At 34.7% G+C, this 14,266-nt stretch overlaps 1 protein-coding gene across 1 annotated transcript; it reads left to right on the top strand.

Annotated features, from left to right (window-relative positions):
- Positions 1 to 287: 287 nt before the first annotated feature.
- On the top strand, positions 288 to 9,234 carry LOC108331936 (ultraviolet-B receptor UVR8). Its single transcript, XM_017566964.2, has 12 exons — positions 288 to 704; positions 903 to 1,089; positions 1,688 to 1,834; positions 2,578 to 2,659; positions 3,762 to 3,917; positions 4,204 to 4,377; positions 4,719 to 4,790; positions 5,354 to 5,425; positions 5,571 to 5,689; positions 6,528 to 6,613; positions 6,777 to 6,829; positions 8,705 to 9,234. The coding sequence occupies exons 1-12, from the start codon at positions 614 to 616 to the stop codon at positions 8,789 to 8,791; spliced, it is 1,326 nt and encodes a 441-aa protein (XP_017422453.1). The 5' UTR covers positions 288 to 613; the 3' UTR covers positions 8,792 to 9,234.
- Positions 9,235 to 14,266: the final 5,032 nt, after the last annotated feature.

Below are 14,266 nucleotides of genomic sequence, written 5' to 3'. Positions count from 1 at the left end.
AAGACAATATAATTAAAATATTTTTTTTATTATTTTATTGTTCAAAATAATGTAATTGGATAATATTTTTTAAGTACATTTTATCGAATAAATTTTGAATTTTACTAATATTTAAAACCTATGACCAGAAATTGAAGTGTTAGAAAAATCACCTTGAAAGACTTTGAAATAAATTTTTTATATAAATAAAAAATTTCTTATTCAAAGGAAGACTTTAATTCTTTAGGTTGAAGTACATAATATCTAACATAACATGCTTGTGAAAGGGTATGAAGGAAAGAAGGGGATAGAGAGGTAGGAGAGTGGTGACCACACAGAAGACAAAAGAGGTAACCAAAATGGAAGAAAGAAAGTGAAAAAAAAAATGGTTGGCCATGCTGACAGGCACACTTCCACGTGGGTCCCACAACACATTCAATTCTTTGCCTTCGTTTCTCCATTCTCTCACCTGATTGTACCCTTCTTCTTTTTTTTCTTTTCCTCTTCTTCACCCTCTCTCTCTCTTCCACTGGTCCCATCAATGTTGTAAACTCTTTCTTTCCTTTTTCTTCTCCTCACTCATTTTCCCCTCATTCAACCACACACCAACACCTGTCACTCATTCACGACTCTCATGACGCAATCCCAATCCACCGCCGCTACTTCTCCTCCCTCTCGCGTCCTCCTCATCTCCGCCGGCGCCAGCCACTCCGTCGCTCTTCTCTGTAATCTCCTTCTCCCTCGCCTTTCTATTTCTTTCCACAACAACACTTTTCAATTCATTTTCATGCTTGCACTCTAAATTAGTTTATGATTGGGTCAACACTTGAGTGGGATGAAATGGATTCCTATTTCAGTTTTTTTTTTTTTCATTTGACTTTTTCTTTTTGTGTGTGGATTGGCTTTGGTTTGATCCTGTGCAGCTGGGAGTCTTGTGTGCTCGTGGGGTCGCGGAGAGGATGGACAGTTAGGCCATGGTGACACCGACGATAGGCCTCTGCCTACGCAGCTCAGTGCATTGGATGCTCGAGAAATAGATTCCATTGCCTGTGGAGCTGATCACACTCTTGCCTACTCCGAGTCACGGAATGAACTCTATAGTTGGGGATGGTCTGCAATTCGTCCTTTTCACTTCTTCTCTTTAATATATTCATTAATGCACTCTTTCTTGCTTCTCCGTTGTTTCTTATTATGGGATCAATCTTGTTTATTTGTGGATCCTTTGATGTGGGATTAGTTTCAGCCTCAAATGGTGTTACTTGACCTAGCATTGGTCTTTAATAGTTACTATAAGAGTAAAAATATCGGTTTACCCGGTTTTTTCTTTCAAGACTTTTATATTACGTATAGTTGTGAGTTGTATTGGTTGTCATAAAGTTAATATTTTGAAAGAGATGGGTTTATTTTAAGATTAAATTAGTATCCGTTGTCTTTCTTTGTTATATCTCTGCATTTGTGACTTGTTCTTTCTCAGTACATGGGGATGCCACCTTTTTTATTATTTTTGGTTAGTTGATCATTAAAAGACAATTTTTCTAAGTTTAGGCGGTCTCTTTATAATTTCCATGGAAGATGGATTCAAGTTTACTTGCTGTTAACCACCCTTCTATTTCTAATGTTTCTTTTGTTCTTATGCATAATAGTGTTTTGGATATGGTTATCTTTGTTATTCTTAAATACTCAAGCAGATCACGTCTGGTTTTTCTAGGGGTGATTTTGGAAGGTTGGGTCATGGTAATTCTAGTGATTTGCTCATTCCTCAGCCTATTGTAGCATTACAAGGTCTAAGGATAAAGCAAATTGCATGTGGGGATAGTCACTGTCTGGCAGTTACCATGGAAGGCGAGGTTCAGAGGTTTGTATTTCTCGAACAAAATTTTAGCATTCCCTCTGTTCTGACAGTTTTTTTATGCATGTACTAATGACTATTCCTGATTGTGTATGTCGAGTGCAGTTTTGTAATGCTTGCTGATTCCTAGGTCTGATATTTTTAATTTCATTCTTTTGTCTTCTCAGTTCACTGAAAGAATTTAAAATAGAAGTTTAATTACGGGAGTAAACTGTACGGACTTCGTATGCAAACACTCCCTTTATGGATTAGGGGCTTTTTTGGTTAAACAACTTTATAAACATACATAAAGTTGTTTTTATAGTTGAAAAGAATAGTATTGAACTCTATTCTCACGTTATGTTGGAGCTAAAACAATTTATGGGCATATCATAAGCTCTTCCAAATGCTTAAGACAAGTGTTTATGTCATAAGATAAGTCTTAATAAACTGTAAATAACCTCTTCCAGACAAATGTCGACCTGCTACCTTGAAGATGGTACGGGCATCTGGTTTTTAGTACTCAAATTCTTACCTTGTTACTACCTGCTACACTCACTGTTTAATTTACATTCCTTTTTAAAAGGTACAAATACCTATAGAAATCCTTGTTTTATTCTGTGAGGCTGATGACTAGTTTTTTTTTTTTTTTTTTTTAAAGCTATACCCTCATGTGCTAGCCAGCTGTCATCTGGTTCATCACAAATTTGGTTGTTTTATTTTCACTTTATCTATAATAACTCTTGTGTATTTTTTCCCTCTTATTGAAGTTGGGGGAGGAATCAAAATGGTCAACTTGGACTTGGTACCACAGAAGATTCTCTTGTACCACAAAAGATTCAGACATTTCAGGTACCTATTTCAAAGACATTCATCAAGGTTATCTGTGTTAAATTAAAGTCTATGAACAAGTTATCAAGAATGAATACACAATGATAGGTTACTTCTACCGTATGTTTAATTACTACTCATCTAACCTCTCTTTGATTCGTTTTAAAAAGTATGCACATCTGATGGGACTCAGGACAGAAGAATAAAGAAAGCCAAGAAGCGAGAGAAAATAATTAGATTAGTTAGATGGAATAAGACAATTAAATTTGTTAAGTTAAGTGGTTCAAACTTGGGAGTAATAAGAACAGGGGCGTAGCTTGAACGGGGTAAAGGGAAGAAGAGAGGACTAGTCTTTTGGAATCCATTTGTTGAAGGAGTAAAGACTTGGAAGGAAAATTCTCTCCTTTTTCCACTTGTTATTCAACTACGTTCTCAACAACACTACTATTTCTTTTTCTCACTATTTACCAGTTCTGTTTCTTGTTCTTCTATAACACTCTACCCTGAAAACATGTATCAGCCCTTCCAGGCCTTAGATTGCCCAAAGCTTCCTCCCAATTGTTCCTTACTCTTCTCTCCAACATCTCCTCTTTCTAACATTTCCCCTCACCCACAATCACGCAGAATCATACCCTCAATTCATTATGTGTCAGGTATCCTTCATAGTACCATCCCTATTCTCTCCACTAACCAATTTCCTACTGTATCATTTAATTCAAATCCATAATCTTTTTCATTGCTCTTGTTAACTTTGTTGCCCCCATTCTCTCCCTTCAACTTCATAGGTTAAACAGTAGCAGTTTTGATGTTTATTTCTACCACTTCTGTAGCCTTGTTCTTTCCCTTTCGGTAATAAATCTTGAAATTGAATGGTAGATAATTTTGTCTACCAATTTTCTAATTCTGATCTTCTGGGAGAACATCAACAGTTTTTCATTTCAGAAGTATCACCTCCTTTAAACAAATGGAAGGGAAAAGCAGCTAGATCAACAACAAAACAAAAGCAGTACTCTAGTCGTGAAATTAATTCTAAGATATTATTTATTTATGAAACATTGATAGTTACAATGCATCAAAGAATTATCCCATTAAGTATTGGCTCATGTAATTGTTTATATTGTAGGAAATACCTATCAAAATGGTTGCTGCAGGCGCAGAACACAGTGTAGCTATTACTGAAAACGGAGAACTGTATGGATGGGGTTGGGGCCGATATGGAAATTTGGGGTTGGGAGATAGAAATGATCGCTGGATTCCTGAGAAAGTTTCTTCTATTGATGTATGTCCTCAGTCTGGTATCATCTTACCTTTCCTGATTAGACGCTGATCATATAAGGAATATGTGTTAATGGAATGTATATGATTTTATATTTTTCAATTTATGAAAATTTTTCTTGCTGTTTAATAGAAGCAGCAGCATTTCGAGGTTTATGATTTTCTGTGTGATTTGTCTGGATAATATTGTTAAGATTCATGTACAATTGGTGTATATGCATACATACTAACGGATGGAGAAGTTACGTATTTTAGTCCCCTTGCCCAATTCTTTGTCGTTTACATTACAGTGTGACAAGATGGTCATGGTTGCTTGTGGTTGGCGGCATACAATATCTGTTTCATCTTCTGGTGGCTTATACACATATGGGTGGAGCAAATATGGCCAGCTAGGTCATGGAAATTTTGAGGATTCTCTTGTGCCTCACAAGCTTCAAGCCCTGAGTGACGAGTTAATCTGTCAGGTTAATCCCTTAATTTTATGCTGAGTTGGTGTTTTCATAGCAATTTCTTGTATTATTTGGATGCATTGGCATATCGCTTTGCTATGCTATTTGAGTCTCTTGTATCTTCCCCCTGTCCTATTTTTTTAATGTTGATTTTTCTCTGGTAGGGAAAGGATTGGAAATACCTTTCATCTATGGGTTCCACCATATGTGTTGTGTGTTTGCTAAGGACAAGAAAAAATTGTTCTAACAAAATCTTGTCCTACCCGGAAACCCTGCACACTGGGAGCAATAGCATATTTGTTGTTAGAAATATAGCTTTCTTGTTTGTCTCTTGACTTGGCTTGGGCTTTCTTCAGGTATCAGGTGGTTGGAGGCATAGTATGGCACTTACATCTACTGGACTACTCTATGGATGGGGTTGGAATAAGGTTTGCAGTAAACTTTTATCCTCCCATGTTCATGTGACAGTATTATAATGTTAAGACATGTCATCCTATTACAAAGTTCTATGAAAGAAGAAACAAGGGGAAAAGGAAAAATTCAGCTGATTGTTTTAATTCAAACAGCTGCAAAATCTGTTAGTAATTAACTTTGTTGTTGTGTTGGGAAGCTTGCATATATATAGGGATATATAGGTGTGTTTTGGGGTCTTGGCGGTATGAGAAAATTAGTTGATTATGGGAGGCTTTCTGGACCCTCGAAGTGCCAGTGGTTTATTTGTGAACTTTTGAAACTTCTATACAAATTTTTCAGAGTCCGTGTTTCTGGGTTCTTTCCCTTCTTGAGTTTCTGATCCAGTTTACTTGTTATTTATGAACACAGCAGAGGATATATTAGGTGTCTGCTTAAAGAGTGAACATTTATGTGCGGAGAACTAAATATTCCACTTTATAAAAAAATTGTATAAGGCTCTATTCTCTTTCTGCTCAATAACAAGTCTTTTATTACTGACGTGTTTGGGAAATTGTTACCTATTTTCCTTCAATTGTAGTTTGGACAGGTTGGAGTCGATGACAATGTTGATCGCTGCTCTCCTGTACAAGTGAAGTTCCCCCATGATCAGGTACTTGAAACTGTATTCTTCCCTTTTTTTCTTTCATTTGGAATGTTTCAAGTTTGCATCTTACCGTCAATGTCTTTCTTTAAACAATCCACTGACTATTCTTTATCATTTTTTTTTTCTCCACACTTTTGGTTTTACATGGCAGAAAATAGTCCAGATCTCATGTGGGTGGAGGCACACAATTGCTGTAACTGACAAGAACAATGTATATTCTTGGGGAAGAGGAACTAATGGCCAACTTGGGCATGGGGATACCATTGACCGGTAATTGCATGTACAACCTGAATAAACTTGTTAGGATTTTCAGGCATGCCTTCATCTTTCCCTGAATTTTTTTCTCTTCATATGTTTGCTGAAGGCACATAACAAATATTCTTACTTTGGTCATAAAAGTATGCTTGATAGGAGAAACAATTTTTTGTTGGCAGTGTTGAGTTGTTTTTGGGGTTATGACTGCACTGAGGTTTGAACCTCTGGTATGCAAATTACCCAACTTATTACCAGCTGACTCAAGTGGCTTGTTAATTTCCTAACTAATTTCGTCAAACAAAACCTTTGATCTGAAACAAATTAATTATTTTAATGAAACTTTTAAAGTCATTCTATAGATCAACTGGAAGTAGGGTCTGATATCATCATATTTATAATGGCTGCTCTTTTTGATCTGTTAGATTTAATCAATAATCTTGGTTCTGAAATTATTACGATTGACATATTGGGCGTGTAATGACTCCTGTGAAGTGGATGGTGTAATTCTGACCGCGGTTGAGAACTCAAAAACTAGCTTGTATAATGTAGCTGTATAGGGTATCTTTGTTAACTATCAGAATAGAGCTTCATATTGCTACATGCACCACCTTGGTTCCCGCTTGGTGCCCTCTTCATTTTATATCAAATTATTTATTTTCAATCATGGACATTTCAATATGGCTTTGTGTATCTTTTATTCACCCTGGAAAAAGTCATTAGTTTTGGTGGCAATTATGACCATGTTCGTCTAAGAATAATAAGTTATATAGCTATCTACTTTATTAATTGGAAACATTGTTTTGATTAAGTTGTGCATTTGATTACTTGTCTTGATATGATTTTGTCTTTTTAGGAATTCTCCAAAGATTATTGAAGCTTTGAGTGTGGATGGATCTTCTGGGCAGCAAATAGAATCCTCTAACACAGATCTTTTGTCAGGTGCTTTGTTCTGCTCATTACTCATCAGTAATATTGTTCCTTTGTTTTCAGTCATTAATGATGATACCATTTGGTAGTGTAATTTGGATTCACATATTTTATTTTTAATCATTCTTAATGCAATCTGGCATCGTGACAGCTCTGTTGTTTTCTCCTTAAATAGGGAAAAGCGGTGCCTCCTTATCTGAGAGATATGCAGTTGTTCCGGATGAAACTGTAAGTGTCACGTTTCAGCATGCATTATTTGTTTAAACTGGGGCTAAAGGCGACTTGTATATGTTACAAGTAGTATTTCTATGCATCTTGCTCACGATTTAGGAAAGCTAGAAAGAAAATGGTCATTTCAACCAGTTAGGATTACGAGAAACGCTGGAGTGAACTTGGTCCTTTTGACTTGGTATGAAGAGCAATTATTGCATTACCATAGTATCTAGACGTACATATAATCAAATGCATGATCCATGGAAATAATAGTCTGTTGAAATATGTAAGATTTAATTTAGTATTATCTTAAACTTTCTGATTGGTTGTGTCTATAAGCACGCAGAAATTGATTTTGAATGTGATGGCATATATCCCCTAGTTATGGCCAAACACTTTCAAGAAGAGTTGAAGTCATATATGGAAGATGGGCCTAGACTTTCTCTTGGTTCATCTTGGACTATCATGGAGCTTTTAGTAGAGTAGAATAAATTGGGTTTTGTATTTTGGGCCAAGTAATCTAAGATCTATTTTGGGCCAAGTAGTATAAGATCTATTTTGGACCTTGTATTTTGGGCCAAGCTTTGAACCACTTGGGTCAATAAAGGTCAAGACCCAATGTTAACCCAAAGTGGAAGTCCATTTGCTAGGTTGACCAAGTAGTCAAAGTTTTTAACCTAGCTTGGTGGACAAGAGTGTGGGACGTCCCACCTATGTGAGTGTGGCCATGTGTCATGCTCTCATTGGAGAGAATTTCCCATAGTTAGTGGACACATGTCACTCTAGGAATGAAGAATATTCTCCATAGGTAGTGACCACATTGTCTGTCTCTTATTGGAGAGGATTTTGCCTATCTCCAAGTTAGGTCAAGGTAGTATTTTTAGGGTTTTACTTTTACATTTTGGGGACACCCTTAGCCTATAAATAGAGGTATCTCTACCTTTGTATTCTCACTTTTGAGACTAGTGATGAAATCCTTCCAAAATATTGAGCAATTCTATTAGTCTCTAAAATCAAGGCTAGAGCATCTCATGTGGTCTCTTCTAACCACCTTTCTCTAAAAGTTGGTCTAACCTCTCTAAGAGCACCATCCAAACACCACCCTATCACCATTAAAACACCAAGGCCATGAGCCTCTCTTCCAAAACCCACCAAACTTCTCACCATTTATCCTTTGCACCATCACCATAACTTCTCTTCTAGCTTTGGCCCAACCTATCATTAAACGCAACATTTCATTACTAATCGTAAAATGAGAATACATGGGTGGAGATACCTCGATTTATAGGCTAAGGGCTTCTCCAAAATGTAGAAGCCAAACTTTAAAAACACTACCTTGACCTAACTTGTAGATAGGCAAAAATGCTCTCCAATAGGAGGAGGACACGTGGTCCCTACCTAGAGAATCCTCTCCATTCCTAGAATGACATGTGGCCACTAACTGTGGAAAATCCTCTCCAATGAAAGCATGATACATGGCCACACTCACAAAAGTGGGACGTCCCACACTCTTGTCCACCAAACTAGGTTAAAAACGTTGATTTCTTGGTCAACCTAGCAAATGGACTTCTACTTTGGGTCAATATTGGGCCTTGACCTTTGTTGACCCAAGTGGTCCAAAAACTCTACATTACTTGGTCCAAAATAAATTCTAAGCTACTTGGTCGAAAAATAAATCCTAAACACTTGACCCATAATAAAAGGTCCAATTTATTCTACTTTACTAAAACTTACATGATGGCCTAAGAGAGCGTCTAGGCGCATTTTTCACGTGTGATTTCAAATTTTTTTAAAGTGTTTGACACTTAAAGGGGTATATCATTAGAGTGAAAGCTATGCTTTTGAAGATTAGAAAAGCTTATTATGTCACCAATATGTATGATTTGACAGGTCTCCGGACAAACTGCTAGTTCGAGCAGTGGAGATAGGCTTGATATCAGTGTCCCTGAAAGTGATGTCAAACGGATCCGAGTTTGATGTGCCAGATGTCCCTTAGGCTGCACACTATTGATGTCTCTGCCTGCCTCTGCCTCTGCCTCATCAGTTCTCTGGAGCCACTCAGATGCCACTAGTAATTTGGCTTTCACCATAGTAATTGTAAATTGTAGCATATGAGAAATAACAGGAACATATTCTTCAATACACTTGTTTTAGCACGCTCTTCACTCTTGGCTAGAATTTGTTGAGACTCAGGACTTAGGAGTGATACTTGTGATATAAAAAAAAATGGAGACCAGATGTTGTTTTGAGTCGTAACAAATTTCAGTTAATATCAGAGTCATAAAAAGAATATTAAAAAAGATGTTGCAAACATTCAGGAAAGAGTATGAGAAGCATTGCATATGATCTCCTTATTATATGTATTTACCAAACATATATACATTTAGTGTATCCTAATTTATCTTTTTTTATTTCAAACTAATTTATGATGCTGCGATTTCACTTGTTCATTCTGATAAAAGTCTGAAAGGTCTATTATTCTAAGGTTCAGAACTGCCACATGATCAATGATGCAGAAAGGTGGAAATGGTGCATACAGGAGAAAGTAGCAATGTAAGATGTCATATACAAAGCACTTGCCGCGTAGTTTGAGACTTCCAAATCTTCGACTCAGAATTGACAAGTGAACTTACGTATATGATAGGCATTTTCGGAGTTTATTACGAAACCAAAACCGTAAAATAATAGAAAAAGGTATAAGTTAAAATTAATTTATATGTAAACTAATTTGTGGTATTCGTCGTGTTATTTGTCTATTGTTTTTAACTTATGTATAAAATATTTACTCTAGAAAAAATATATATTTTTTATTTATTCCCTTTAGAGAAGTATCCGGAAGAAATTTGCTACTAGATTCTTTCATTATATGTTTTTTTTTGTTTACTTTTTAAAGGAATTTTCATTTGTATTTTATTGAAGTTTCATACATAATTATTTTTATCTAAACATTTTAAGCTTCTAAAATTTCACATTTTGTCCATGTAAATTTTGAATAAGTTATGGTTCATGAGAAATTCTAACACTCCCCAGTTAGCATGATCCAAGGTTGTTAAATTTGAGAGTTTACGTAAACTTGTGAGAGTCTAATAAACTCGACTTGTAAACTTGTAAAAGTTTACTTTGCACGAAAAAATATATAAATAACATCATAATTCAAATAAGTTTAACAAAATTATATAAATTCAAATACATAAGTTCATAGAAATAGAAATATTATAAAATATAAATTAAAATGTTAAAGTCTCTATGTCTAATCCTCTAATAATGACATCATCATCTCCGTCATCATCTTCATCCAACTCTTCCCCTGATGAATGTTCTGCATCCTCATTGTCCCCAAATGTTATGTTATCAAAATCAAGAACATCTAGACTAGGATCTGTTGCTCCATCTAAGTCAACATTTTCACTATCATTTTCACCTTCAACTTGCTCAATCTCAAAAACATCATCTGCTTCTTCAGTTATCCATTCATCATCTGATTCAATGTCATCAAATGGAATAGCAACAATTTTTCGAATTTGTTTACTTTTCAACTTGTAGTTATACATCACATAAACTAAATAATTCATCTTTTGTTGATGCAAACGATTCCTTCTCTTTGTATGAACCTAAAATGAAATATAATATTTTTAGTGAAGATATAAACATAATAAAGAAAATTATAAATTAAAAATAATTTAAATTACCATTTCAAATGAGCTTCAATTACGCTCACATCGAGAAGAACTACAAGTCAAGCTTAGAATTCGAATAACAAATCTCTTCAACTCCAGAGTTCCATCACCAAACATGTCCCACCATTCTCCAGGATTTAACTCTTTCCTGCACTCCTTTGCATCTTCCATTCAAAAAAGTCGTCTAACATAATGAAAATCAACAATTTGTAAATTAATTTTTCTTCTTTATGCTATATCTGGTATCAATCTTCTCATGCACATATACAATCCTTGTTTCACCTCTCCACTATCATCCCATTTAAAGTTAGGTTAATAGTGGAAATGAGGGTTTAGAAAATAGGCAGCTGCATGCAAAGGTCTATGAAGTTAATTATCCCATCGAGCATCGATATTCTCCAAACCTTTTCATAACTACATCAATTATGCTATATCAGAAATAATTTCACACATAAGTAATTAAACTTTGAATGAGTAAAAGTTTGAAAATTTACCTCTTTTTTATATTGTTAAAGTTGGACCTAATCTTCTCTTTTGCACAATCCATCTCTTCATAAATGAAACCCATTGTGGGTTTTTCATCTAATCTTAAGATCACCATAAGAAGGGCAACATCTTTCAGGCATGTGGAGACATTCTTCCAAAATCGGCTATCTAGTACCACATGTTCTACTCTTCTCCCCTCTTGTAAAGTTCCAAACTTGCTTGTCTTCCACTCCTCAGAGCTAAACATGGTCAACAATGATGTCTTTAATTCATGAAGACAAACAAAAGTTAAATAAGTCGTGGAAAATCTAGTCACACCCGGTCTTATCAAGTCTTTACGTTTAGTAAAAAAATTTAACAAGGAAATCAACATTGATCTTCCATAAATGTAAGTGGTAATCTTTCTTCCCTTCTTAATGGCCAATTCATGGACCTTTAATTTTTTTTCAAAATCTTCAAATATCAAATCAATGCAATGTGATGTGCATGGAGTCCAATACAATTTTCCCCCTTTTGCATCAACAACTTTTCAGCTACCTTGAAATTTGCAGCATTATCAGTGACATTTTGAAAACTTTATCAACTGTTTTTGAAATGTCTGAAGTGTCAAGTGAGTAAAGAAAAACAGTCCCTTTATGACTATTCACGAAGAAGTTGCAAATTGAACGTCTTTTTCTATCCGTCCAACAATTAGACATAATTGTACATCCAATTGTCTTCCATTCCTCCTTATAATCCTCAAGGATTACATCTATTTTGTTCACAGCTTGTTTTAAGAGCTTCTCTCTAATATCATGATAAGATTGTGGTTTGTATCCAACTCCATACTTACCAATCATTTCACACAACTTTGCAAATGCTGGATTTCTAATTACACTAAAAGGAATGACACTGGTGTAAAAGAGTTCAATCACTTGAGCATCAACTTCTTCTTTGTATCCTTTTTTCATCATTTGATGTATAGTTGCTTGAACTCCCCCCTTGGTAGTAGTAGCAACTTTTTGTTTTTCTTTAAAATTGAATATCTTGTGTCCTCTTTCAATACTTTCACTTTCTTCGTCATCTTCATCAATGTTATTTAAGTTTCTTTTCTTTGATGAAGCATTCTTGGCCTCAACAACTATTTTTATCATCAAATTTCTTATTTCATCCGAAACAGAAGCATAAGGTTCAGAATCCTCTCTGGTTCCAGCAAGATGATACTTAAATCTAAATATACATCGACTCACAATCTTTGAGCAATAGTTACATTTAACTTTCCTTCAATTACCATTAATATCAAACCCATGTTTCCATCCAATATAAGATCGGTTTCTCGGAGCATTTTTACTTATACTTTTAACGAATGAAGATGCCCTTGGATTAGTTTCTATTGAATTTGATATCTTTCTAAACATGATGCTCTAAATTTTTTCACTAAAAAAGATATGGCAGAAGTGAACTTAGATATACACGATGTTATAAATTTAAAAACAAAACATGACATTGGACTCCAAGAAATGCACAACATAGTGAAAAAGAATGATTTCATTTATTTAATAAAACCATTAGAATTTATTTTTTAATAAAAATAATTTTTTAATAAAAAACATGGTGAGACCCACCATGACAGTGGACTCCGAGAAACGCACAACACAATAAAAAATAATGATTTCATTTATGTGATAAAACCATTAAAATTTATTCTTTTAATAGAAATAATTTTTTTAATAGAAAACATGGTGAGACCCACTATTACCATAGAAAATACCTTTTTAATAAAAACATGGTGAGAGTCTGTGCGTAATGTAAGAGAGTTGACTTGGATATGACCATAGAAAATACGCGAACTAGGTCTGTGCGACGCAACCACGAGACGACGACACGACAACGATTGTGACAGTGAGAGCAAACCAGGCCACTGGAGCATGACCACGTGACCACGAACAAGAACACTACAAACGACAACCACGAACAGTGACCACGAATAGTGACCACGAATAATGACCATGAACGGCGACCACGAACGCAGCCAGTGATGGAGTGAAGCACAACGAAGAAGAGGAACCCTAATCAGGTCATTAAATACTAAACTCAAAATAAATATTTCTTTTTTCGTTGTTACCTGTTTTAAACTCGCCAAATCGCTACAACATCGCGATTTTATACGATTCCACTGAGTTCACTTACGAGTTCGCCGAGTTTATTCGAAAACCAAGTTTATTACCGAGTTAACTCGACAACCATGACTAGGAACGCAAACTCGTCCGAGTTAATGAGTTAACTCGCGAGTTTGATAACCATGGCATGATCACACTACTAATTAAAGTATTACATAATTAATATTAAGAATGATTAAAGTATAAGCTATATATTATGTATTTACGGCTTTTTATTTGGGCAAAATTTTGAAAATAAAAGCCAACAAATTTGGAGAAGGTACACCATACAAAATATATATACATAAATGTAATTTATACAACTTGGCTAAGTAGTCTCACTTGATCAAAATTTCTTTTTTCATTATCTTTTATTCACATATAACATATGATCATATCAGATCAACCAAACACAAAGTCAAATCAAATAAGGTAAGCTAGTATAATTATAATAGACCATATAATTTATAAATTATGTCATATTTAAGGAAGTTATCATCATCATAATTAGTCGATCATATATAGCAAGAATCAAGTGTTTAATACGACACATGCCCACACTAGAATCAAGCAAAAATCATAACCCAACCATCTCAGTTCACAAAACTCTCATAACTTGAACATTTGACTCTACTTTTAGAAGACATATGTATTTAGCAAACTCAAATACTCTACACTTGTCATACTATCACATATTCTCTCAAAATCTGCTTCCTCTTTACAATAAACTAGGACCAATGTTTCCTTCAAGTATGACAGGATTAATTCTTTATAACCTATGCCACGTCATTAAAAAAACATCACCAGCATGCCACATACACGTCAATCTAACAACGTTGATCCAATTTAATGGTAGGGTTCTATTTATATCAATTTCGCAAAAAATAGGATCCAATTAAAACAAAATATAAGTAGAAAACCTATTTGAGATTCTTAAAAAAAAAGTCCAATTAAAACAAAAAATAAATAAAAAACCTATTGGAGATTTTTACAAAAAAAAAAAAAACTCACGAATGATTAAATCAAGTATTAAAAACTTTTTCACACAATTCCTTCTAATAAACTACAAACCCTTCAATTAACACTCTTACTTTTAGTTGTTCTAAACTCTCTTATAAATTTTGCATATTGAATATTATCCTGGAAGGAAA

Source organism: Vigna angularis, chromosome 4 (genome assembly GCF_016808095.1).
Source record: "Vigna angularis cultivar LongXiaoDou No.4 chromosome 4, ASM1680809v1, whole genome shotgun sequence".
Lineage (NCBI taxonomy): Eukaryota > Viridiplantae > Streptophyta > Magnoliopsida > Fabales > Fabaceae > Vigna > Vigna angularis.
Note: the sequence above shows the minus strand (reverse complement) of the source record. Positions and strands in the feature narration are given on the sequence as shown.